The sequence below is a fragment of the Telopea speciosissima genome, chromosome 10 (assembly GCF_018873765.1).
Source record: "Telopea speciosissima isolate NSW1024214 ecotype Mountain lineage chromosome 10, Tspe_v1, whole genome shotgun sequence".
Classification (NCBI taxonomy): domain Eukaryota; kingdom Viridiplantae; phylum Streptophyta; class Magnoliopsida; order Proteales; family Proteaceae; genus Telopea; species Telopea speciosissima.
In genome coordinates, this window is record NC_057925.1 from 8,339,404 (window position 1) to 8,366,641 (window position 27,238).

General features: G+C 41.0%; 1 protein-coding gene across 2 annotated transcripts in view; it reads right to left on the reverse strand.

The window, feature by feature from the left end:
• The window catches only part of LOC122642077 (protein SEMI-ROLLED LEAF 2-like), a 109,344-nt gene that overhangs the window by 57,189 nt on the left and 24,917 nt on the right, over positions 1-27,238 (reverse strand). For both annotated transcript variants that reach the window (XM_043835492.1, XM_043835493.1), the window contains exons 4-7: positions 17,308-17,423; positions 16,652-16,766; positions 16,354-16,482; positions 7,085-7,132 (exon numbers count right to left, since the gene is read on the reverse strand). In XM_043835492.1, the coding sequence (XP_043691427.1) occupies positions 7,085-7,132; positions 16,354-16,482; positions 16,652-16,766; positions 17,308-17,423 (408 nt within the window). The remainder of the gene's footprint in view (positions 1-7,084; positions 7,133-16,353; positions 16,483-16,651; positions 16,767-17,307; positions 17,424-27,238) is intronic.

Genomic DNA, 27,238 nt, shown 5'->3' on the forward strand with positions numbered 1-27,238 from the left:
GAAGAAGAAGAGGTAGCAGCCACAATTTTGGACTGCTGCCTAAGCAGCCACAATTTTGAGTCTTGGGTTGTTTAGAGTTATTTTGTTTTATTTCACTCCCTTATGCCTCAGTATGAAGCTACTTACTATTTTGTTACTTTCTATTTTCATTGTTAGAAATTGTCAACAATTAGCTCACATCAGTATAGAAACTGATTGTGCCTTGTATTCCAAGCAAAGGGGGACCAATTGGAAACTTTCTATTTTTGAAACTTTCTAATTTGGACCCTGCTATTCCTTCCTATTATTATATAAAGCAACCCAAGGGGGCAGAAGATCTCCACGATTTTTGCTTCAACTCTTTGCCGCTATTTGCATGCTTGCTCCATGGAGTTTCCTTAGTGTTTGATCTAAGGTGGAAGGGGCTGGTGTTCAATCCAGTCGACTCCTTGCGGTGTGAAGCCCGGGAGGTTGTTATCAACTTGGTTCTTCATCCCTACATTGTTCTACAGCCATTAGAAGTTGTCTTCAACCTTCAATCCTCCCTGCTGCAGTTTCAGACCAAAACTCTGGTTAGTTTCTATTTCGGTCCCTTACCTTCTAATTCCATCACCTCAACCCCCAGCCCTATCCAACCATCAACTCCCCTCCATCTTTTGATCGAGTTTCAGCCCCTGTGAGAGAATCATTCGATCCAATTTTCAGCCCTTTTGGGACTGTGGATCTGCTGATATTACCCTCTTCTCTCTCAGCCTGTCCTCTGGCTCCTGGATTGATTCTGCAGTTTCTGACCTGTTTGTGAGATCGGTAGGAGCACTTTAACCTGCTGATTACATACAAATCCCTGCTATTATTTTCTACCTTATTTCAGACCTATGTCCTTGCTTCCCCTGTTCTGTCTAAACCCTTGTGTTGCTAATATTCTGGCTTTTCCCTATTCTGTTTCATACCCATAACCTACAGCCTTAGTACTACCTGTCCATCCCACAAGTGTGACCTATTTTCCCTGTTTTAAGATCCTGTTCTGGGACTGATTGAGACTCTCAAATCTGTCCTACATTACCTGATGATGGCAAACAGTACATGACAATTCAAGAAACAACTTGTGAGGACCAGCTGTCTGATTATAGTTAGTAAATTCATAAATAATTTCAGATGGTATGAAGTTTGGGAAAATTCATGTCTTTCTGTGGTTGTGCAGATAACCAAGGAAATGAATTATTTTGCACAGAAGATTTAGATTCTTACAATGGCCTTGGCTTCAAGAAACATGATATGGCCCAGAAATTTTGGAGCCTTCATGAAGGTTAAATTAAAAGGCCGACTTTTTGGTCCTAAATTTTTGAAATGTAAAGGTTTAGTGCCTGTATTAATAATCTGCTACAAACTTTTTGACACAGTCTGCCTATTTGACAGAAATTTGGCTGTTTTTTCAAATTAGCGAATCAAAATTAAGACTTCTTATTTTTTTGCATTCCAATATACCTCAAAATACAAATGTACTATGGTACTGATATAGATTTAACCATGGTACAAAATTTCGCGATATTTCGCCGATATATCGGTGAATATCGTATATATCGTGTGGGCCGAGACGAGATACAATACCGAAATGAAAAAGTAACATATTTCGTCAATATCTCGCGATATATCAACAATATATCATGGCTTCACGAGATATCGGTGAAATATCAAATTTTCACTAAAAGTGTCACGTGACACTTACCTATATTCACAAATTTCGCAGGTCTCATTCGAAATATCGACCGAGACCTACTGTAGCTTACAGTTTTCCACCATTTTCTTCTTCTTCCACTCTTCCAAGCTATAATCTAAGACTCCAAGCATTGTTCAAGCACTTTTTTGACGGATTGTTGCCGGAAACTCATCGGAGACTCATCTAAGCACATCCTACAAGCATTTTTTCACTATTTAAGGTAAATCCTTTTCCTTTAAAACTATTTTTTTGAAAATACTATGTACAAGAGTTGTTGAATGGTGATGAAATTTATATATGTTAGACACCGGATGCCGATCTACAACCTCACGGTGTCGAAAATTTTTTTACATATGTATTTTTTATTTTTTATTTTCTGGTTTTAAAAATTGATTTTCCTACAATTAAAATAGGAAGAAATTAGGGGTAATATAACTTAGATGGGGATCAATTAAATATATGTTAGACACCAATGGCCGATCTACGGCTTCATGGTGCCGAACTTGTTTTTCTGCTCATAAATAATTATTTTTATTTTTTGGAAATTAAGAAAAATATTTAAAAAATAAAAATAAATAAATAAATAAATAAGGAAAAATATGAGTTTGTGGTTTGAAAAATCATGAAAAAATATGAAAGTAATTTCTACATGTTTTGAAATGCATTAGATATATATTATGTTTAATAATTTTCAGTTTTGTTGTATTAGGTCAATATTTATATTAAAATTATATATAAAAATTTGCTTTTAATTATGAGAAAATTATAAGGGTTAGGGGAAAAATATTAAATAGCTATACAATTGTTTTAATATTCTAAAAGTCTCAATTGAAGTACTTCTACATTAAGTTTTTAATTATTTGATTTACTTGCATTGTAGTAAACAAGTATTATTATGGCAGATCATGAAAGACAACGTGCGAAGGGCAAGCAAAAAGTAGGGGAAAGTAGTCAACAGAGGGAGCAGAGAGAAGAGAGGCCAGCCAGGCAGCAGAGGGGTGACATTGCAAGGTTACATGGCACTCCAATTGATGGGGATAAGAGAAAATCCCAATGTAACTATTGTCACATGCAGTTTTTGGGAGGTGGGTCCAGTAGACTTAAACAACATCTGACTGGAGGATCTAAAGATGTTGTAGGTTGCCATATGGCACCTGTGCAAGTAGCTAGGGAGATTGGTGAGAGCTTGAGGGGAAAGAAGAAGAGGAAAGTTGACAAGCAGAGAATAAGAGAACAACTTGAGGATGCAGTGAGGAGTTCAATGGGAGCAGGAGGACAATACCATGATGATGATGACTCCTCTGATAATGATGAGGAGGAGGGCATTGCAGTACCTGAAGATATACAAACAGCAGAGGAGGCTAGGGACTTTTGACGGACTGTTTCAAGGAGTAGAGTTAGTTTTCAAGATGATCAGCAAAGACAGAGAGTAGGGGGTAGTGGAGGAGCTAGCACATCTGGAGGTTCTAGATCTTTCAATCCTTTTAAAAGATCACAAAGTGTGAAGACAGCCCCAACACCTCTATCAGTACCAGTACCACCATCAGCATCAGATCCTAAACTACATAGGAAGAAAGGAAGCAGTCAACCAAGAATCAAAGGAGCATGGAAGGGGATGAAGGGGTTAGTTAAAGAGTCAATAGCTAAGTGGATGTTATACCATACCATCCCAGCAAACACTGCACAAGGCCCCCATTATGATACCATGATTGATACAATTGCAGAGGCTGGCCCAGGGTTCAAGGGCCCCACCCCATATGAGGTAATGAATGTTTATTTACCTCAACAGAAGTCTGAGATTGATGAGTATATTTGGGAGATGAGGAGTATGTGGGAGACATATGGGATGACCGTACTGGCAAATGGTTGGACTGGGCCTACAAGAAAGTCCATCATCAATTTTATGGTCTATTGTGATGGGAGGACAGTTTTCCTCAAATCTGTGGATGCATCCAAAGAGATAAAGGATGCAAAATACATTTACAGATTGTTAAAGGAAGTGGTTGAAAAAGATGTGGGAATTGAGAACGTTGTCCAGATTGTAACGGACAACGGAAGCAACTTCAAGCTGGCCGGTGAGAAGATGATGAACAACAGTAAGTACCGGCTCTTTTGGACTCCTTGTGCAGCCCATTGCATTGATCTAATGCTAAAGGATATGGGGAAGTTAAAGTTGGTAAAGACTGTGGTTGAAAGTGCAAGACAAGTCACCAACTTTGTATACAACCACTCCTTTGCACTCAATCTATTAAGGGAAAAATGTGGGGGTGACTTGGTGAGGCCGGGCATCATAAGATTTGCCACCAACTCCATTGCCCTAAAAAACATTGAGACAAAGAAGGCCGGGCATCACAAGATTTGCCACCAACTCCATTGCCCTAAAAAACATTGAGACAAAGAAGGCCGGGCTGAGAAATATGTTTGCTTCTGAGGAGTGGTTTGGATGGAAGGGTTCCAATACTGCAAGTGGGAGGGAAGCACAAGCAACCATGTCATCTGAGGACTTCTGGACAAAACTAAGCAAAGTGGTGAAAGTTTTGAAGGCAGTAGTTAAAGTTCTACATATAGCTGACTCCGCTCTCAAGGGCCCTACCATGCCAGTCCTGTATGCTGGCATGCTGCAATGGACTTGATGAAAGATAGTGTCTACAGTGTGGCTCCTCGTAGTAGCAAGCACTTCTTGGATATCATCAATGCTCGCTAGGAGAATCAACTTATGCATCCACTGCATAAGGCTGATGAGTAAATTTATTTATGTAACTAATTCATAGTATTACTATTTACTAATTACCTATGCATTTGACAATATCTCATTCCTATATGTCAAATTTCAGCATACTACTTGAACCCCAAGTATCAATATAATAATAGGCTTGGGTTGGAAACTCAACTTATTGATGCTGTAAAACAAGTAATGAAGAAGTTGGAGCCAGATGGTCAACTACAAGCTATTTGCAACAATGAGGTGAGTCTTAGAATTCATTTGGAATATAATTAGTAAGTAGTAATTACTAATTAGTAATAAGCAATTACTAATTTTCCACATGGGTGTAGATGAAGATGTTTAGGGATGCATTAGGAACTTTTGGAACCGATGCTGCAATACAAGGCAGAGCACGCGGTGATGCTGGTACTTAATTCAATATCTAATTCTTTTAAATTACATACATATTGAAAGTTGAAACTTGAAACAACATTTGACACATGTCTTTTTTTGTTGTAAACTTGTAATGCAGCTGAATGGTGGGTGTTGTATGGGGAATCAGCTGAGAATTTAAGGAGAATAGCAATCAAGGTCCTTGCCCAAACATGTTCCGCATCTGGCTGTGAGAGGAACTGGAGTACCTTTGCGCTCATCCACTCCAAGAGAAGCAACAGATTGGGTTCCAAACGTCTATCTGACATGGTGTATGTGCACTACAACTTGAGGATGAAACTGCAACATATACGCATGGGACATGAGGGACAAAGGGGCACTATTGACCTCGCCAACATCTTTCAAGTTGACTCAGACGATGAGGACCCTATTGTGGATTGGGTGAAGGATATAAGTGAGCCGGTGCTGGATCAGGAGGGAGGTAGGCCAAACCCCGTGATAGCTTCCGAGATTGGTGCTGATGTGGATGATTATATGGCTGACGAGGGTCAGATACATGCACAGGAAGCATCACCCATACCATTCCAGCTCACTGGTGGCAATGTTGCTGATGATGATGACTGGCCTAAGTCCTCAGGTGATGATGATGGTGGTGATGGTGGTGGTGGTAGTGGTGGTGATGAAGAATTTGCTGGAATGCGAGAGCGTTATGTGGTAGGCGAGGATACGGTGCCTGTAGATCCAGTCCGATTCGCTGGAGAGACAGTTTGATCATGCCACACAGGATACAGACCACGGTGCACGTGACCCTGCACCCGCATCCTCATCCTCACAAGCCCCCATAAAATCATACAGTAGGAAGCGTAAGGGTCGACAAACATAGTTATAAGCTGATTATATGGACATTGATGACTTATCTAGCTCTATTAGCGGTTTGAGTATGGGTGATAGGGAGGGAGGATCAACTGGGCATTGGTGTGCCCCATCTTTTAACGCACATACCACTCCATTGTCATCAGATTATAGTGCATCACAACCTCACGGTGGATATGGATATGGATATGGATATAGATATGGGCAGTTTAGTGAGGTAGGGGACTATGACTCCCAGTCCCAGGGACATACTGGATCATCTTTTGTGGATGACATCTTTGCATACCCTAGCTACTGACCTTGCCAGCCATACATGTAGCCAGTGCCAACGCCGCTTCCTCCGACATCATATCATACTGGATCATCTTCTTCCCAGGCTAGACCGATTGGTAACCCTAACCCATATCCTAGGATAGGTTACCTACAGTATGTTGATGACTCCATTTACATGACAGTTGTGGATGACTACACTCGTTTCTTCTCCGAAACTATACCGTGGTCCACATATGTCCTTCAAACAGAGAGCAATGGACGTCGACTCCACCGGGCCATGAGTGGGGTTGATCCAGGAAGGCACAGCAACTATTATTAGCACTTGTGAGTTGTGAGTCTTGTGAGTCTTGCACTCTTGTAAGTTGTAAGTTGTGATTTGTGAACTTGTGAGTTGTGACTTTGTGTATTGCCTATTAAAGTATTGAGCTATTGAGTATTGAGTCATTGACTACTATGGAGTTTATGAGAATATGATTTATAAATTATGTCTTATGAGTTTTAATTAGTTTGTTTAAATTTATTTTATGTTTTTGACTGCCTAATCAATGTGTATTTAACTATTTATACATTAGGATTAGCAACCGTATACTGTCAATCAAGGGTGCATGCCCAAAACATCACTTTGAGTTCATTTTTTTGCAATATGAAGGTTTAAATGTGTTTATTTAGCTTAAATAAGGGTGTCCATGAAGTATCAGGCCTAGATATGGCCAAAAACCGACCGAGATGGACTGCCGAAATATTGTAGAAAAATGCAATATTTCGGCGAAATTTCAACATATTTCGGATATTTCGGATATCTCGGTAGGCCCGAGATACCGACATATTGCGAAATTTTATACCTTGGATTTAACCCTACAATCAAACCCTCAGTGCCAATCAGTTCATAAGTTCTCACTTGTGCATTAGTCTCCATAGTATAGTGGTGGTACCGATAGAGATTTACCCTTGCTATCAAACTCAGTGCCAATCAGTTCATAAGTTCTCACTTATGCATTAGTCTCAATAATACAAGATCGACTGCTATAAAAATGTGATAAGCTTGATAAAGAAGGGATACAAAGAAGGAAATTATAGAATAAGCTAAAATAAAAAAGAAAACAAAATGAAGAAACAGGTTATAGATAAAGTCTAAGGTAGCTTACATTATCAAATTCAGATGTAATATGAGAGTATTCACCCATGAACCAAACCTGTGCATCAAAAGAAGCATAAGAAAAAGACCTGAGCAGGATCATCAAATGTCATTTAAAATCTTGAGTTGAATTAACAGCTTATATAAGGAAACTGACAATTTGAATAATGATAAACCATGAGTAAGCATGTCCATTATTTTGCTCAATAGAGGAAATTTGAGCAGCCTATATATAGCATAATTAGCCATTAACAAAATAAAAGAATTTAACAGGGTACTAATACTCCCAGCACAAGTAAAAAGATTCAAGCATCCCCATCGGTGCATGTCCTGCTGTCATAGATTCCTGGGACAGGTGGACCAGAGCAAAGAGTTAGAGAGGAAAAAAGAGAGAATGATTTGGCTTGTCAAGATGACAAAGGCCACCACAACTTTATTTATAATTTAGAATCATTACAAATAAGGAAGATCTACTAAGCACTACTCAGCACATTTAACATGTGCAACATGTGTGAAATGAATCTGGACATTCTAGTGAACCAGGTACATAACACACTCTAATAAGGCCTAAGAGAACCGGAACCGGACCAGGTCAATCCAAATCCTTCAACACTCCCCCTCAAGTTGGTGCATGGATGTCACACATGCCCAACTTGGAAACCATAGGATGGAAGGTCTTCATGGACAAGCCCTTAGTAAAGACATCTGCCAATTGGTTCTCTGTGGTAACAAAAGAAGTGCATTTCAAACCATCTTCAATTTTTTCTTTGATAAAATGTCGGTCAATTGCACCCTTCCCTCCCTCCCTCCCCCCCTCCCCCCCTCCCCCCCTCCCCTTCCCCTACAAATAAAGTTAATTTGGCTCCCCGCTTCTACTGGCCTCTTTAGCTTCAGATCTGCCTGGAATTTTGTTAGACCACATGCTCCCACTGTCCCCTGGCACAAACTGGTTTGGTTCAAAGGACACATCCCCCGCCATAGCTTCCTAGTTTGGAGAATCCTCAACCTTTGCCTCCCCACCCAAGCCTTCCTCATCCACCGCAGATTTCCAGCCTCCCCCACTTGCATCCTTTGTTGGTCCGGCTCCGAAGACATCGACCACCTCTTCTTTGCTTACCCTTTTTCCCATTGCATTTGGAAAAAAGCCCTTTCGTTTATTTGGCCACGTAGCATGAGACCCCTCCCCTTTAAAAGAGAGTGGCTCTGGTAGACTAGGACTTTCCCAGGAGGCTCTATCTGCGATGCTATTGGGAAGCTAGTTTTTGGCGCTGCGCTCTATCACATCTGGTTGGAGAGGAACCTTAGGAGATGGACTACCAAATCTAGGTCTTTCGACTTGATTTGGAAGGCCATCTCTTTTGATGTTTCTACGAACTTGGGTTTTCTTCCCCACAAGTCTTTGTTGGATTCTCCCAAGAATAGGCATATTGTTAGCGCTTGGGATCTAGATAGCTCCATTTTACAGCCCCCCACTTAGCTGGTCTGTGGCTTGTATCTTCCCCCCCCCCCTTTCCCTTTGTATATCTTTCCCCCACCCATCTCGAGCTTTGGTAATACATTTTTTATTCACCAAAAAAAAAAATGTCGGTCAATTTCAACATGTTTGGTCCCGCCATGTTGGACCAGATTATGGGCGATACTGATTGCAGCTTTGTTATCGCAGTAGAGCCTCATTGGTCCTTCTAGAGCAATTTTTCTATCACTGAGAAGCTTTTGTAGGCAAATAAGTTCACATACTCCTTGAGCCATAGCCCAATATTCAGCCTCGGCACTGGATCTGGAAACGACATTCTGTTTTTTACTTCTCCATAATGCAGACCCAGGGGGTGATCTGCTATGGTGGGCTTCACAGGTAGAACAATAGAAGAATTGGAATGAAGGAGGGGAAAGGGAAGAGGGAAATCATGCCCACACACACTCACACTGAGCTTCACAAATAAACTTCAATAATCAAATCTTCAAATCTGTGTTCTCCTACGATTACAATGAATAAATAGAAAACAATCTTGCATAGGAATAGAAACCTAACTAAAATAGAAATAACTCATAAAGGAAACTACCAAAATAGACCATAACTATAGAAAGGAAACTACCTAAGAAGCTCCTACGTAATCTATCCATGAAATAAAATAAACTAAACTAAATATTGCAGCCTAAGTGAACTACCAGCCCTTGCCAGACCAGAAAACAGGTTTAGGACCAGTCTTTGGTTTGGGTTTCCAAAGTGGGTTATGTCACCATGTCGGTCCAGCCTGACTAAGGCAACTACATCATAGTCCGAAATCTCACGAGATCTCGCCGAGATTCTCGGTTTTTTCATTTACCGAGTCGAGATGGCCTACGAAACCAAAAAGTGCACTTTCTCGCCGAGATCTCTCAACTCGAATCTCGGCGAGATCTCTCCGAGTGAGAGATCTCGGTTTGACATAGGAAAATGCCCATCTAGGTCCTTTATATGAGTGCCAGATCTCGAGATCATGCTGGAAATTCTTGGTATACAGACACCTATGTATGCCAGGAACCAAGACAGACACTTATTTATGCCTAATATCATTTAATGTATTTCATTTACTTAAGATATTATTCATAAATAAGCAAACACCCCCCATTTGAATCCAATAAAAATAGTTAAAAAATCAAATTCCAAAAGGAAAAAAAAGTCAACCCCCCAGTTCAAGAACAAAAATTGGATTTTCGGCGGTAGGTGCAATTTTCAACTTTCTAATGCTGGGGTTTTTCTAAATCCAAATTAAGTACCGGTCAAACTTAATTTGTTTTGTGCACGAATTCTTTGTCAAAAATCGCTTCTCAATGAAAATAATTTTGTGGACATCAAAACAAATTAATATTTTACCGCACTTTTGGTTTTTAGCAATGTTTTACCATAATAAGATTTATGGAATTTTTAGATTTGAGAAAAACCCCAGCATTAGAAAGTTGAAAATTGCACCTACCGCCGAAAATCCAATTTTTGTTCTTGAACTGGGGGGTTGACTTTTTTTCCTTTTGGAATTTTATTTTTTAACTATTTTTATTGGATTCAAATACGGGGTATTTGCTTATTTATGAATAATATCTTAAGTAAATGAAATTCATTTACTTAAATGATATTAGGCATAAATAAGACTGTTTGTCCTATGTCTGTCCTGGTTTCTAGCATAAGTGCCTGTCCTGCTTTCCCACTAACTGAAACTCCTATTTGGACAAAGTTTTTACAAAATCTAATAATGCCATTGTGTTTAAATAGCCTAAAATAGGCTGTATACCGATTTTCAGACCCAAAAGAGGTCTAAAACCCACCGAGATGGGCTTCCGAGTCGGAAAAAAAAAAGGGTGCACAAACTCGCCGAGATCTCGGCTAGATCTCGGCCCAACTCGGTTTTGGGCTGGGCCGAGATGGCTCCGAGACCCGAGTTTTCGAACCTTGAACTGCATCACTCCAGGTGACTATGTTCCCTCCAAGGAATATGCAGTAGTCAGAAGTAGAGCGGCGGTTATCAATGGAACCAGCCCAATCAGCATCAGTAAAGGATTCTAACTTTAGGCTCCCATTATTTGAGAGAATAGAATACCCTTTCTAGGAGCTGACTTTATAAGTACCGAAGAATTCTGTAAACAGCCTCAAGATGAACAGTCTTCGGATCATGTAGAAAACAGCTGACAACTCCCACGGCATAGGCAATGTCTGGACTGGTGTGACATAAATATATAAGTCTGTCGACGAGATGTTGATATTGCTCTTTTTCCGCAAAGTCACCACCGGTGCTACTGAGTTGGTGGTTAACTTCAATGGGAGAATCAACAGGCTTGCAACCAAGCATCCCAGTTTCTTCAAGAAGATTTAGAACATACTTTCTTTGGGAGATGAAGATTCCTTTATAGGGTCTAGCTACTTTAATTCCCAAGAAGTACTTGAGGTGCCCTAGGTCTTCAGTTTCGAACTTGGTTGCCAGTCGAATCTTTAGAAGGGAGATTTCTTCCTCATCATCTTCAGTGATCACTATATCCCACATAAACAATAAGTGCAGTGACCTTGCCAATCCTAAGCTTGATATACAAGGTATGATCAGCATTACTTTGTTTGAAACCAAACTTTAGCATACCCTTCTGAAATCTGCCAAACAAGGCACGGAGACACTATTTCAACCCATAGAGTGATTTTCAGAGTCTACACACTTTGCCAGCTATAGCAGATGATTCAAAGCCAAGAGAAATGTCCATGTAGATTTCTTCTAGATCACCATTGGGGAAGACATTATTCACGTCCAACCGCTAAAGATCCCATCCCATGTTTGTAGCACAAGACAACAAGGCTCGAACAGAGTTCATTTTTTCTACTGGGGCAAATGTTTTCCGGTAATCAATGCCATAGGTCAGAGTAAATCCCTTGACAACCAATCTAGCCTTATAGTGAGCAACGGTTCCATCTGCATTCTACTTTATTGTGAATACCCACTTGCATCCAACTGCCTTCTTTCCGCTAGGATAAGGCACAAGCTCCCAAGTGTCATTTTTCTTCAAGGTCTGCATTTCTTCTACCATGGCATTCTTCCATTAGGGTCTGTGATAGCTTCCTGACAACCCCGTGGAATAAGCACAGAAGACAAAGAAGAAACAAAGGCACGGTAGGCGGGGGACAGGGACTCATAAGAGATAAAGTTAAAAATAAGGTGTTTAGTGCAAGCCCTTACTCCTTTTCTAAAAGTAATAGGACGATCATCAGGATCAGGAGGAGATTCATTACCTGTTGCTTGGATTGGTAGAACTTGTTCTAGGGGCGTAGATGAACATGGTATGTTTGGGATAGTCCTCTTCTTTTGTCGAGAATAGATGATGAGATCTTTTTATTTAGTGGCAGCATCAATCTCATCCGCTTGCTCCCCCTAAAGACGAACAGTATCAATGACAAAAGGAGATGAAGGATTCTCTTCTTCTTGAGTCTCCCTCAAAAGAGAAAATTGGTAATAAGGCTCATCCTCGTGAAAAGTAACATCCATCGTAATAAGCAGTTTTCGAGAGGGAGGATAATAACACTTGTAAGCTTTCTGAGAAGCAGAATAGCCAAGAAAGATATAGTTGAAAGCCCGTGGGTCAAGTTTCGACCGAGAGGGTGAAGAATTATGGGCAAAGCAGACACATCCAAATATACAAAGAAGGAGATGCGAAGCAATAGTGGGGTCAGGAAGCTGGCTGACTAATGTCTTAAAATCAAGGGCAGCGGAAGGAACTCTATAGATAAGAAAGGAGTGGTAAACATCAGAGAGCGAGTGACCTCTAGAAGATGGCGGTTCTTTCGTTCTGGGATACCATTTTGCTCAGGGGTGCGAACACATGAGGTCTAAGAGAGAAAATTCCATGGGTATCAAGATGAAGATACTGAAGAAACGAACCGTCAATGTATCTTGTCCCATTGTCACTTCGGAGAACTTTAACCTGGGCATTGAACTGAGTTTGGATCATCCTGTGGAAAGATTGGAAATAGGAGAAGGCATCGGATTTGGACCAAAGAAGATATACCCAGGTTAATCTAGTACAGTAGTCAATAAAAGTGATAAACCATTTAAACCCACCCCGAGCAACTGTTCGAGGACCCCATAAGTCAAAGTGAATAATAGAGAAAGGAATCAAACTTTGGTTATCACTAGAAAAATACGAGGACCGTGTGTTTTTAGCAAGTTCACAGATATCGCAATTAAAATGGTCCAAATTACATAGTTTGACTAAAGAGGGAAACAAACGACGTAAAATATAAAAGGAAGGATGACCGAGACGATAATGCCAGTGATGGAGCAATCGGAGAGGGAGTAGCAGTAAGACATGGTTCCAAGTAGCAAAGACCATCACGCACTCCACCATATCCAATCGTTGCCCCCGTCGCTAGGTCTGGAAAAATACAATGAGAAGAGAAAAAGTGAACAGATTAATTAAGATCAGTGGTAAGGCAGTCAATGGAAAGTAGGTTGGCACAAAGATTGGGAACATGCAAGACAAAAAATAAAGAAATACTAGGAGTGTAGGAAATAGACCCTTCACCAGAAATTGCAAAAAGAGAACCATCAACAACTCGGACCTTTTCCTTGCCCGAACAAGGATTATAAGAGGCAGACAAGTCCGAGGAGCTCATCATATGATCCAAGGCTCCAGAACCAATTAGCCACGAAGAATCAATATGAGAGGAGAGGACGCAAGAAAAATACCTGGCTGGGCTAAATGGGGAGCAAAAGAGGTAGAGGAAGGCATGGTAAAGGAGGCAGAACCAAGTTGAGTCACCATACGTTGGAGCAAAGTCACAAGTTGTGCTGCAAACATAGACTAAGTACTAGTAACAAACTCTGTAGTCTCAGTTAAGTGAGCCTGAGGATGAGTAGGACCTGATTTGCCTCCCTTGCCACCCCCTTTGGGACGACCATGTAATTTCCAACAAGTCTCCCTAGTGTGACATGGGCAGCCACAATAGTCACATTTGACGGGATCACGAGAGATACCAGTCTTGGTGAGCAAACCAACACTTTCCATAGGTAAAGAGGTCTGTGGTGTAGTAACAAGAGCAGACCAAGGATGAGCAATAGGAGGCATCATGACAGAACGACGGTGATCCTCATGCATAATCATATTATAGGCTTCAAGTAGTGTAGGAAATGTACTCCGATTCAAAACTTGAAGGCATATTTGATCATACTCAGGGTAAAAGCCAGCGAGGAAGGCATAAACTCATTCCATCTCACATTCCTTTGCAAATGTGGCTGCATCAATGGGGTCAGTCATAGTCATAAGATGATAGAAATCCAATTGCTTCCATAGTATCATAAGGGCAGAGTAATAGGCGGACATAGAGAGGTCCTTTTGTCTAGCTTCTTGAGCCTGACGACGGATTTAAAATATTTGAGCATAGTTGCTGGCTTGACCATAAGTGTGGTTCACAGCATCCCATAACTCCTTGGCTGAGTTGAGGGGGACAAAGATGGAACTAATTGAAGATTCCATGTAGTTCAACAAGAACGACATTATCAGGGCATCATTAGCTAACCCATTGTCCATAGCCGGAGATTCAGTGGGCATAGGTGTATCACCAGTAATATATCCCAAAAAATGATTACCACGAATGGTAAGGAAGCAGGCACGAGACCATGCTAGGTAATTGGATCCATTCAACTTAGTGGGTCCTTGTTGGAGAGAGTGATGATGGTGGGGAGCAGTAGGGCGACTCAGATCACCGCTCCCAGTCCCAACTGTTGTGCTAGAACCCTCCATAAAAAGGACAAAACAAAAGCACCAAAATTGAGAAGAAACTTGTTACTCACAAAGAAGGCAGCAGTCACAAAGCGTAACAAAGCACACAGCAGGGTGAGCAGGTGACGGCTGGAGAATTACGGCACGGCCTAGGCAGGGCTGCAAAACCACAAACAGAGCATCTGAGGGCCTGCAAAGTCGGCAGGATCCACAAAGAGACCAGGCGCAATGCTGGAGGGGCCAGGCGAATAGGGTGAGAGGCTCTAGTAGATCGGCAATAGGGGCGGGAGGCCCTGGCGGTGCCTGGAAAGGCCAGGCGGCAGGGCGGGAGGCCTTGGAGATCGATCAGCAGTGACAGGAGGCCTTGGCAATCGGCAGCAAGGGGGCGGAAGCCCCTGGTTTAGTGCGATAGGGGCTGGAGGCCCTGGCCATGCGCAAATAGGAAGGGGCGAGAGGCCCTGGCGATCGGTCCCATCGGTAGTGGTGGAGTGGCCATTGGAGCCGAAATGGTGGTGGTGGATGTAGGCAGCAGTGGTGGTCAGTCGTTGTTAGTAGAGGCCCTGCCGATCGGAAGCCCCTGGTTTAGTGCGACAGGGGCTGGACGCCATGGTTATGTGCAAATAGACATGGCGGGAGGCCCTGGAGATCGGTCCCAACGGTAGTGGTGGAGTGGCCATTGGAGCCGAAATGGTGGTGGCGGATGGAGGCGGCAACGGTGGTCAACGGTTGTTAGTGAATGTCATATGTGGTACGACATGCATTTGTGCATGTTCAGTCAACCATGTCGGTGAAGCCGTAGCCTCGAGATCGGTGGTAGTGCTCCACCGGCGGCAGCAGCAGTGAAGAAAGAAAACCAAAAAATATTTAGGGTTTCTCACTTTGATACCAAATTGAGAGAAAGAGAGAGAGTGATTTCGCTTGTCAAGATGACAGAGGCCACCACAACTTTATTTATAATTTAGAATCATTGCAAATAAGGAAGATCTACTCAGCACATTTAATAAGTGCAACATGTGTGAAATGAATCTGGACATTCTAGTGAACCAGGTACATAACACACTCTATCAAGGCCGAAGAGAACCTGAATCAGACCGGGTCAATCCAAATCCTTCAACATAAAGTGACAGGCCTCAAAAGTCAGACCTGAACCTGTGCTTGATGCTGGCAGCCCAACCTTTTTACCATCGCATGAAGCGACGGTCCCTAAACATCCCTATAAAATAAGCAAATTGTATCTATGCATTTTAAATGCAAAGGATATATAAAAACAACCAAATAACAAGATTATCATTAAGATGTAAACCACAATTGTATGAACTAACAGTAAATGTGCAAGTACTTGGCCCCGTTGTATATAGAAAAAATAGATAAATTACAAAAATCTGTACAAAAATGAACATTATTAATTGTTTGATGAACCTCAAGTAGCAAATTAATCACCTATGGGTGGCAATGGGTATCCATTGACCTGTTTACCCACCTTACCCGTCTCTAGATAGGAGGGTAAGGATTTCTCAAAGGATAACAGGGAGAGTATGGATAAGAATCTAACCCTCTCAATCTAGGCATTTACACATTAAAACATGGACAGTTAGGTTGCACACACACAGATCCATCCCATATCTGCAACCCAAATGATTAAAGGGTATTGTTGAGGTGCATATCCCCAACCCAAATGATTAAAAAGCATTATCGAGGCTTTGTGTGCCTTACTCATTTGCCCACAGAAGACCCAGATAAAGGAATTTTTTACCCTTTCTCTCTTTGGTAACGGTAATGGAAAATTCTTACCTAAACCTATAAGGTAAGGATACCCCCCACCCCCCCAAAAAAAAAAAAAACGGAACACACCATAGAGGGTAAGGGTAAGGCCATTACCTGACCCAACCTCTCTACCTCTATATGTGCTACTTAAAAAGTTAATAACAAAAGGTGGTCATCAGAGTCAGACTGCATTTTCAACATCAACTTAGGATCAGTTTTTTTTTTTTTAAATGCTAAGGTGTCATGGAAGGACAAAAACGAATGTTCGAATGAGAAATAGAATACCATCGAGGAAAGGGCTTGAAGCCCAGCTGAACGAAGCTGATGTGCCTGCTCATCCTCCCCCATTTTTTGCGCCACTTGACACAGTTTCGGAATCAAGCCTTCTAAGTTGAACATGTAAGTACCATCTTTCTGTCACAATTAAATAGAATCAAATGAGTCTAAATCTCGCGTTGGAAGAAACTTGCAAGCATTACAAGAAGTTAGCTTCAATGCAAAACTTCCATGTCATCAAAGAGTGACACATAGAATAACATATAATTAACCATCTGAATAATCAAGGATAATCAACAGTATACACCTGATTATTTACAAAGTCATACAGTGTCTGGCATCCTATAATGCGCATTTCATCCTGCCGTGTTTGATCAAGCAAAGTCTGTATGATGCTTAGTAAGCTACTTGCAAACAGCGGCCTGTAATGTGTTGTTATTAACCATCAATCAGATGTGTAAACAAGATGAAGACTAGTATTTATGCATTAATACAAAGATAAGAATTGCTGATGGATGAACAATATCTATGAAAAGTTTAGGAAACTTTACAAATATAAACTTTACCTTTTCTATTGGTGATAAAACAGAGATGTTCAAAATTCTAGAGACAAGCAAAATTTTCTATAGTTAACCTAACCAACAAAATTAAAGCCCAAATCATATAATAGATGAAAACATGAAAATCTCTCCTTTCCCAATCTGTCTTTTTGGCATTCTCATTAGAACATCTGATTCTCCTCAATATTGAAATTCTCCTCTCTTTTTTTCGTTGTATAGATTCAAAATAACTTCCTCTAAGAAATAAATAGCAATATTATTTAAAGGTTAGCTTAAACCCTACTTTAAAATTATTATCACAAAATAAACTAAGGGAGCCAGTGCTGAAATCACCCAGTTTCACATTCTTTGATCAAGAACAGTAATGAAGCCATAAAGAATTCCTTAATAACAAAGAACTCACATTTGCTCCTTACAAGAAATTAGTAATTTCCTGTAAATAGACATGACAACTTTTGCAAGCCGAAACTGCTCATTTCGCAATTCTTTGTAACATCTTTGCTCAAGACAAGTTGTGATCTGCCATTCAGGTTCAGCACTTCCATTAATAAAATGAGAGCAAAATACAAAACATGAGCACATATAAATTGTAAGATTATATAATAAGCACTTGCATTTCATTTTCTTGTGACACATAAAATGAACTTTTGCTTTCTTTGAGAATAATGATTAGAGGGAACCCAATATCTCAATATCAAATATATATATATATGGGATAAAGAACTCTGTTCGGGAGTGTGGCCTACGCCAGCACTCCCATGAGTCTATCTCTCTCCTACCCATATGAAAAGACAGTTCTGCCCCCTTGTTTTAAGGAGGAGAGAGATAGACACATGGGAGTGCTGGCATAGGCCACACTCCCGGACAGAAAACTGCTTCCCTATATATATATATATATAACTTATCAGGCATTCAAGCCAGAACCTTTCTTTTTCTGGATAGAATAACAATTTTATTGGGCCAAAAGACTAATATAAAGGGTTTATTCATAATGTACATGTATCTCATGTATCTTATCAGGCATTCAAGCCAGAACCTTTCTTTTTCTGGATAGAATAACAATTTTATTGGGCCAAAAGACCAATATAAAGGGTTTATTCATAATGTACATGTATCTCATGTATGCAACCTCTATAATGGGTCCATGTACAGAACAAAAGCAACCAACACTTAACTTCCACGCAGAGTTACTAAGGCAAGAAGCACATGCAACACACGCCAAGGCCTCCATGTGACTAAGGAGCAAGGCTCAAGGTGAAGTATGTGCCTGATTGAAGTGATAGCTGCAGAATGCAGAAGTTATTTTGGAGAGATGCACACATGCAACAATCCAAGGCCTCCTAGTGACTGAGGCACATAAAGGTCTGCACCTCAGTGAAGCAGCGCTAGGCCCAAGGCAAGGTACAAGGGATGTGTGTCTCTCCTGAGGCACGTGCCTTACAACATTGCCTGCTTGTATTGGCACGAATCCCCTCAGATTTGACCTAAGAATTGAAAATTCAGAAGCACATACACTTACCCATGTTGAATCATGAGGAAGCGGGTTAAGGAGTATTAATAAAAGACGTAAAGTTGAGAGAAGGAGAGAAAAGAGAGAGAGAATGAATTCGCTTGTCCAGAAGACATAGACCACCACTTTATTTATAATTAGAGATCATTACAATAAAGGAAATAAAATCCTAGCCAAATCACATGTGCATAATGAACCTGGACACTTTAATGTATCCGGGTCCAGGTCACAGGTCAACAGGTCATCCTTCAAAATTCAATACTCCCCTTCAAGTGGGAGCATAGATATCCCGCATGCCCAACTCAGAGACAATCAGATGGAAGGATTTGACCGACAAGCCTTTAGTGAAAACATCAGCCAGTTGATTCTCAGTTGTAACAAACGAAGTGCAAATCAGACCTTCTTCAATCTTCTCCTTGATGAAGTGTCGATCAATTTCAACATGCTTTGTCCTATCATACTGAACAAGGTTATGAGCTATACCTATACTGATTGCAGCTTTATTATCACAGTAGAGTCTCATAGGCCCTTCTGGTGCAACAACTCCCAGATCCTGGAGAAGTTTCTTCAACCAAATAAGCTCACAAAGCACTTGTGCCATTGCCCTGTATTCTGCCTCAGCACTAGACCTGGAAACCACAGGTTATTTCTTCCTCCTCCAAGTTACCAAATTCCCTCCAAGGAATGTGCAATATCTTGAAGTAGATCTTCGGTCATCAACAGAGCCAGCCTAGTCAGCATTAGTAAAGGATTATAACTTCAGATTCCCATTATTTGAGAATAGTATACCCTTTCCAGGAGCTGACTTTAAATATCGAAGAATTTTGAAAACTGCCTCAAGATGTACAGTCTTCGGATCATGAAGGAAACGACTGACAACTCCTACAGCATAGGCAATGTCTGGCCTGGTATGAGATAAATATATAAGTCTATCGACAAGACGTTGATATCGCTCCTTTTCTATTGAGTTACCACCAGTACTGCTGAGTTAGTGGTTAACTTCAATGGGAAAATCGGTAGGCTTGCAACCAACCATCCCAGTTTCTTCAAGAAGGTCAAGAACACACTTCCTTTGAGAAATGAAGATTCCTCTGGTGGATCTAGCTACTTCGATTCCCAAAAAATACTTGAGGTGCCCTAGGTCCAATGATTACTATATCATCTACACAAACAATAAGTGCAGTGACCTTTCCAGTTTTGTGCTTGATAAATAGGGTATGATCCGCATTACTTTGTTTGAAGCCAAATTTCAGCATAGCCTTCTGAAATTTGCCAAACCAAGCACGGGGAACTGTTTCAATCCATAAAGTCATTTCCGGAGTCTACACACTTTTCTGATTGTAGAAGATGATTCAAAGCCGAAAGGAATGTCCATGTAGATTTCTTCTTCTAGATCACCGTTCAGGAAGGCATTCTTCACATCTAACTGCTGAAGATCCCATCTCAAGTTTGTAGCAAGGTTCGAGATCTCGCTGAGTTTCTCGGTTTTGGGCAAAACCGAGTCGAGTTGCTAGTCGGTTCCTAAAAGTGCAATTTCTCGGCCGAGATCTCGGTGATATCTCGAAGGTTAAAATCAAGATATTTTCAGTACAAAAAAAAAACAATATCTCGCCGAGATCTCGCTCGGTTGGGCCCAAAGGTGCTATTTACTTGTATTCAGCCCAATTTTCACCCAAAAACCCATTTCCAACACAAGAAAGAGCAGGAACAAAACTCGATAGGCTCTAAACCAAGGGGAAAAACACCTCTCCTTCAAATTTCTTCTTCTTTCTTTCGATTGTTGGATGGAATGCACTGTTTGGAGTTAGATTGAAATGCCAAAGTGAAGATTCAAGTGCCAATTTGGAGCATCATCACCTATTTGCAAGATTTCAAAGGTGTTTTCTATTTCTTTCCCAAATCTATTTTTTCTAAAAAAAATTTTGTAATCCTTGTTAGATTCATGTGGTTTTAATATATGTTGAACATCTTTGCCCGATCTATCACTTCATGGAGTCGGATTTTTTTTTCAGTTAATAAACTATTTATTATAATTTCTGGAAAAATAAATGATTTATTTGAAAAAAGAAAATGAAAAAAATATAATGAATAGTGATTGTTTGAAAATGATTTTGATATACGTTAAACTACTTGGGATGCTCTACAGCCCCATGGATTAATTTTTTATTTTCACCCATTAAAAAAATTATTTTATTTTTCAGATTTAATAAATATATTATAAAAATTAAAAATATATATATAATATTAAGGAAAAATACTTATTGCTTATGGAAAATTATGTACAACATATGTACATAATATTCAACTTCAAATGATGTCAAATTCATCATTACATTATATTTTTCTTATACTTTAAGGTATAAATAGTTTTAAAAAAAATTCAAAATATTATTTTTAATTAACAAATAAATGCTAGGGTTAGGGGATAAATAAGAGATAGTTATTTCATAGTTCTACTAGCTTGACATTACGTTTAAGAGTTATGAATAGCATACTTTAAGTCTTGAATACCTTACTTTAAGTGATCCGTGGTTATTAATACATGCTTTTTTATGTAACAGTGTAAAACATAAGACATTTTGTATACAATGTCTAATATAGCATGGCAACATGGAGTTCCCATGTCCGCAGACAAAAAGAAGTCCAAATGCAATTATTGTGGGAAGTTGCTATCTGGAGGAGCCACCAGGTTAAAGCAACACTTGTCTGGTACAGGCAAGGATGTTTCATCATGCCCAAATGTTCCTATCCAAGTGAAAGTGGCAATGACACAACATTTGAAAGGAGGAAGATTAAAAAAATCTGAGAGGGAAAGAATGCAACAAGAGTTTAATGAGGCAATACTAGAGAGGGTTGGTGCAGAGGTCCGTGGCGGAGATGATACTGACATTGGGCCTCCACCTGGTGAGTTTCAATCAAAGGCTGAATGGAGAATTTACCAGCAGACTTTGGCTGAGAGTAGACAAAGTTTTCATTTTGATAATATAAGAGCATATGAGCAAGCAAGAGGAGCTAGTGGATCTGGCTCAACTGCACCAGTGCAAGAAGATGAGAGGAGAAGCACTGGGACAAGAAATATACCACGACCCCAAACCCGACCACGAGTACAAGGTCCAGAACCCATTTTTGAGCAGGATCCCACCACTTTTAGGCAACAAGATGCCTACCAGCCAACCATCCCACAAGTATTTGGTGGTAAACAAGAGAAAGCACGAAAAGCCTTCAGCAAGTTCATGCTTTACCATGGCATTCCAGCCAATGTAGCACAAGGAACATACTATAATGCATTCCTTGATGCTGCAGGGAGGGCTGGTGCAGGATGGAAGGGACCTTCACCATTTGAATTATACAATGTATATTTGCCTCATGAGGTAGAGGAGCTAAAAGAATACATTGATGGTTTAAAGCCAATGTGGGAGACATATGGGGTTACTCTTATGGCTGATGGTTGGACTGGACCTATTAGACTGTCCATCATAAATTTCATGGTGAGTTGCAATGGAAAGACTATATTCTTGAAGTCTATCGATGCATCAAAGCATATAAAGGATGCATCATGCTTGTATAAGGAGTTGAAGCAAGTGGTGGAGGAGGTAGGACCAAGGAACATTATCCAAATTGTGACGGATAACGGTTCCAACTATAAAAAGGCTGCAGAGAAGTTGATGAATAAGAAGAGTAAGAGGATCCGGCTCTTTTGGACCCCATGTGCAGCCCATTCTATTGATTTAATGCTGAAGGACATGGGGAAAAAGACTATGGTGGCGGGTGCGGTAAATAGGGCAAGACAAGTGACAACTTTTGTGTACAACCATTCTTATGCTTTAGCCTTGATGAGGGAGAAATGCAATGGAGATTTAGTGAGGCCTGGTGTCACTCGATTTGCCACCAATTACATTGCATTGAAGAGCTTTCAGAGTAAGGCGATAGGTCTAAGGTGTATGTTTGCAAGTCATGAATGGTTTGGTTGGCAAGGTTCTAAGTCGGAAGAAGCAAAGGTAGCACAATGAGACCATTGCAAATGATGGATTTTGGAAGGACTTGGGGAAAGTGGTTGGCATATTAGAGCCAGTGGTGGCAGTACGGAGGATGGTTGATACAGAGAAGAAGCCTACTTTGGGCCACATTTATGTTACCATCCAAAAAATGAAGGAAATGGTTAGAGCTGCTATACCTCGAAGTGCAAAGTCCTACACTAACATCATTGATGAGCGGTGGGAGAAGCACTTAAGTCATCCATTGCATAAGGCTGGTGAGTTCAACATACTTTATACTTTAAATGTTATAACTTTTTTACATTTACATATTCAAAACCCTAAAGGCATTAAAGCGATTAAGTCACTAACAAATCATATTTGTGGTGTTTACTTTACCAACATACTATTTGAATCCAAAGTATCACTACTCCCATGATCTTGGGCTAGACATAGAATTGTTAGAGCGCAGTTCAGTTGTTACTCGGAAGTTGGAGCCCCATCCAGAACACAAGCTGCTTGCAATGATGAGGTGAGAGTATGGGACTTTGGCACTTTGGTAGTTAGTTTATGAATGTAATTACTAAATAGGAAATACTAATGCCTCAAATTGAAAATAGATCAAATACTTCAGAGAGGCCTCAGCAAGTTTCGGTCAACTAGCTGCAGTGGAGGGTAGACAAAAGTCAGACCCTGGTAGGTGGCATGATATTACATTTATGAATTATAATTTTATCTTTTTAGAATGTACATATTCTTACTATTCTATATTTGTAATGCAGTGACTGGTGGGTGCTTTATGGTACAAGTTCACCCAACCGAGGAAGGTAGCGGTTAGAGTGCTCTCACAAACTTGTTCATCCTCCGGATGTGAGCGCAATCGAGTACACTCTCATTGATACATTCAAAGAGGCGAAATAGGTTGGGTAGCGTACATGGAGCGCTTGAGTATGTGCGCCTACAATATGAGATTAAGGATGAGGCACATACGTGAAGGAATTGAGGCCAATGATAAAGAACCCATTGAACTGTCCAACATTTTTCAAGAGGACTCTGATGACGATGAGGATCCCCTATTCCAGTGGGTGAGGGATCGTGGTACACCTGATATGGATCAATCTGGGGGTAGGCCCGACCCCACCATTGCGTCTGTAACCGGCACTGATGTTGATGAATATATGTTGACGCAAGAGGGGCGTGCACATGCAGAGTCACCGAAACCTTTTGAGCCTGCTGTAGGAAGTCCTGCTGATGATGATGGTGGTGGTGGTGATGACACTGGTGATGCTAGTGATGGTGATGGTGATGGTGATGGTGATGGTGATGCTGGTGGTGGTGGTGGTGGTGAAGCTGCTGCTGCTAGTGGCATGCGGAGTGGCGGTTATTATGATGATTGTCATGAGGGGATGCGCGAGCGTCTGAGCAAGAAGTTGGAACGCAGGAGGACCCGGTCGTTTCACCGGTGAGTCTCGATTCACGCATGCCACTCAAGATCAAGACCATGGTGGCCACCCTAAAACATACAAGAAAGAAGGGTCGCAAACACTCACATCAGTCATATGCTCAGGAGGAGGACAACAGCAGTATGAACACCATGCTTACAAGTTTCGGAAGCATGAGTATAGATACTACTAGTGAGCATCAGTCATGGCAATCATCTCAGCATCATCATGGCTATGACTATGGCCAGCAGAGCACCGGTTCCGATTATAGTGCCTATGGTCGTATGGGCATCGTGAGTATGACGAAAGCTCTGGATTAGGTGTTGGGTATACATTCCTAGTCCCAAACCAGTCATACATGCCTCAAACTCAATATGAATGCGATGGATCTTACACCTCATACCAACACCTCCCATGTATCCTAAGATAGGGAGATTGGTATATGTTGATCGAAGACTTATATGGAAGTGTGTCACACTATCTCGCAACACTATAGCAATTCCATGACATGGGAATTCTATGTGGATCGATATAGGGATGAATTTCTTGTTCAATCTCATTTTATGTAACAAATTAAGTGAACATTGATGTAATGTACATTTTATTTGAATGTTTTGATTGATGTGTGCTAATTAGAATGTTTTGATTGCTAATTTGCTATGTTTTACTAAATTATATATAGATTATGTTGTTTTAGTACGACTTGTCGCCTACCAACCTATGGTCCAAAGTGAAACTCATATTTGGACTTGTTTTTTGGCAAATCTGGGCATGCCATTGTGTTTAAATGGCCTGAAATAGGCTGGATACCAAGTTTCAGACCCAAAATATGTGTACAACCCACCGAGTTGGGGATCCGAGTCCAAAAAAAAAAAATGCAGCAACTCGCCGAGATCTCGGCTCGACTTGGTTTCTGACCTGGCCGAGATGCCATCAAGACCCGAGTTTTCGAACCTTGGTTTGTAGCACAAGACAATAAGGCTCAAACAGAATTCATTTTTGCCATTGGGGCAAAAGTTTCCTGGTAATCACTGCCATAGGTCTGAGTAAATCCTATGGCAACCAGTCTAGCCTTGTAGCGAGCAATGGTTCCATCTGCATTTTACTTTATTGTGAATACCGCAATGGTTCCATCTGCATTTTGCTTTATTGCAAATACCCACTTGCATCCAACTGCCTTCTTTCCATTAGGGCCAGGCATGAGTTCCCAAGTGTCATTTTTCTTCAAGGCTTACATTTCCTCTACCATGGCATTCTTCCATTTTGGGTCTGTGATGGCTTCCTTCCAACCCTGTGGAACAGACAGAGAAGACACAAAGGCACAATAGGAGGGGGATAATGACTCATAAGATACAACGTTGGCAATAGGGTGTTTGGTGCAAGCCCTTAATCCTTTTCTGAGAGCAATTGGGCAATCATCAGGATCAGGAGCAGATTCATTACCAGTTGTTTGGATTGGTAGAACCTGCTCAGGAGGCGTAGACGAACATGGTATGTTTGGAATAGTCTTTCTCTTATGTTTAGAGTAGGTGATGAGATCCTTTTGTTTAGCAGCATCAATCTCATCAGTGTGCTCCCCCTGAAGATGAGCAGTATCAATGACAAAAGGAGATGAAGGATTCTCTTCTTCTAAAGTTTCCCCCTAAAGAGAAGACTGGTAATAAGGTTCATCCTCTTCAAAGTAACGTCCAATGTAACAAAAAAAATTTGGAGGGAGGATGATAACACTTATTACTTTTCTGAGAAGCAGAATACCCAAGAAAGATGCACTTGAAAGCCCTTGGGTCAAGTTTTGACCGAGAAGGGGAAGAGTTGTGGGCAAAGTAGACACACCCAAAAATACGAGGAATAAGATGAGAAACAATGTTGGTCGCCTCAAATTGAGCCAGTCGCCTCCTATCCTTGAGCTCCTTCGAAAAAAGCTCCAACTTTGGAAAGGAAAGCTTCTCGCCGATGTCGGTTGCCTCGAATTGATCAGATCAGTCATGCAAGCAACTTACATCTACTGGTCCGGCATTTTTGTCCTCCCCCAATCCATCATCAAAGCTATTGAAGCTCTCATGTGTGGCTATCTCTGGAAAGGTATCGGATCTTCTAGATTCCTCCGTCCTCTCAGTTGGTCCTCTGTTTGCCTGCCCAGGTAAGAAGGGGGTCTTAGATTAAAAAGAATTAAAGAGGTCAACAAGGTTGGGATTCTTAAACTCATCTAGAAAATTGCAGCCAAGCACAACAGTATCTGGGTAGATTAGATCTATTCAGGGTTCCTTCAAAATGATTCTATCTGGACTGTCAACAGCTCTCCGGATGCTTCTTGGGTTTGGAAAAACATTCTCAAATGGAGAAACTTAGCCCTCGGATTTATTAATACCAAGATTGCAGACTGCTCCACCACTAGACTTTGGCATGATCATTGGCATCCCTTGGGCACCCTCCTTCCATTAGTGAGCTCTAGATATATTTACAGGGCTAGTCTCCACAGACTATCAACAGTTGCAAACATCATCTCCTCCAGATCTTGGGCCCCCCCTCCTTCCCCTCAACTTGCTTTTATTTGGAATTCTCTCCCTCCTTTAATCGGAAGGAATTCAAATTCGGGAGACTTGGTTTCTTGGAGTCCTTCGGTTTTAGGTATTTTTAGCTCCAAATCGGCACGGAATCACATAAGATCTAGAGGCCCCTCTATTGATTGGTTCAAGGCTGTTTGGTTCAAAGGCCATATCCCAAGATAGCTTTTGTGTTTGCCGTAGGCTTTCAAACTGCCTTCCAACTCAAGCTTTCCGCATTCGCCGGTATCTAAGTGTCTCTCCTACTTGCTGCCTCTGTTGGAACGGCTCAGAAACGGTTGATCATTTGTTCTTTGAATGCCCATTTTCGGCTTCGATTTGGTCCGGAATCCTCATCAAATGTTGGCCTAGGAGAAGAAGAATTTTGCCGATTCAGAGTGAGTAGAAGTGAATCACTCAAGCTTTTGGGGGCAATTCGCTTTGTGATAGAATTGGTTTGTTGGCTTTTGGGGCTACCATCTCGCATATTTGGATGGAGCGTAACATTAGGAGATGGACTTCCAACTCTAGATCTTTCAGGCAGATTTGAGATTCCATCACTTTCGATGTCAACACCAAATCCTCTTCCCCTTCCCCTTCCTTCTCTTGTGTAAACTCCCCAAGGAACAGTCTCATTGTTGCCTCCTGGGGCCTCCCTTCTTCTCTTCTCTCCCCTTCCCTCTAGGGGGTCAATTTGCCCTATATATTGCAGGATGTTCTCTTCTCTCTCTTTCTCCCCCTGTATTCTGGGGGCTCTTGTATTCTTTCTCTTTGGTAATGAATTTTTATTCACCCAAAAAAAAGAGATGAGAAACAATGGTAGGGTCAGGAAGCTAGCTAACTGCTGTCTGAAAATCAACAGCAG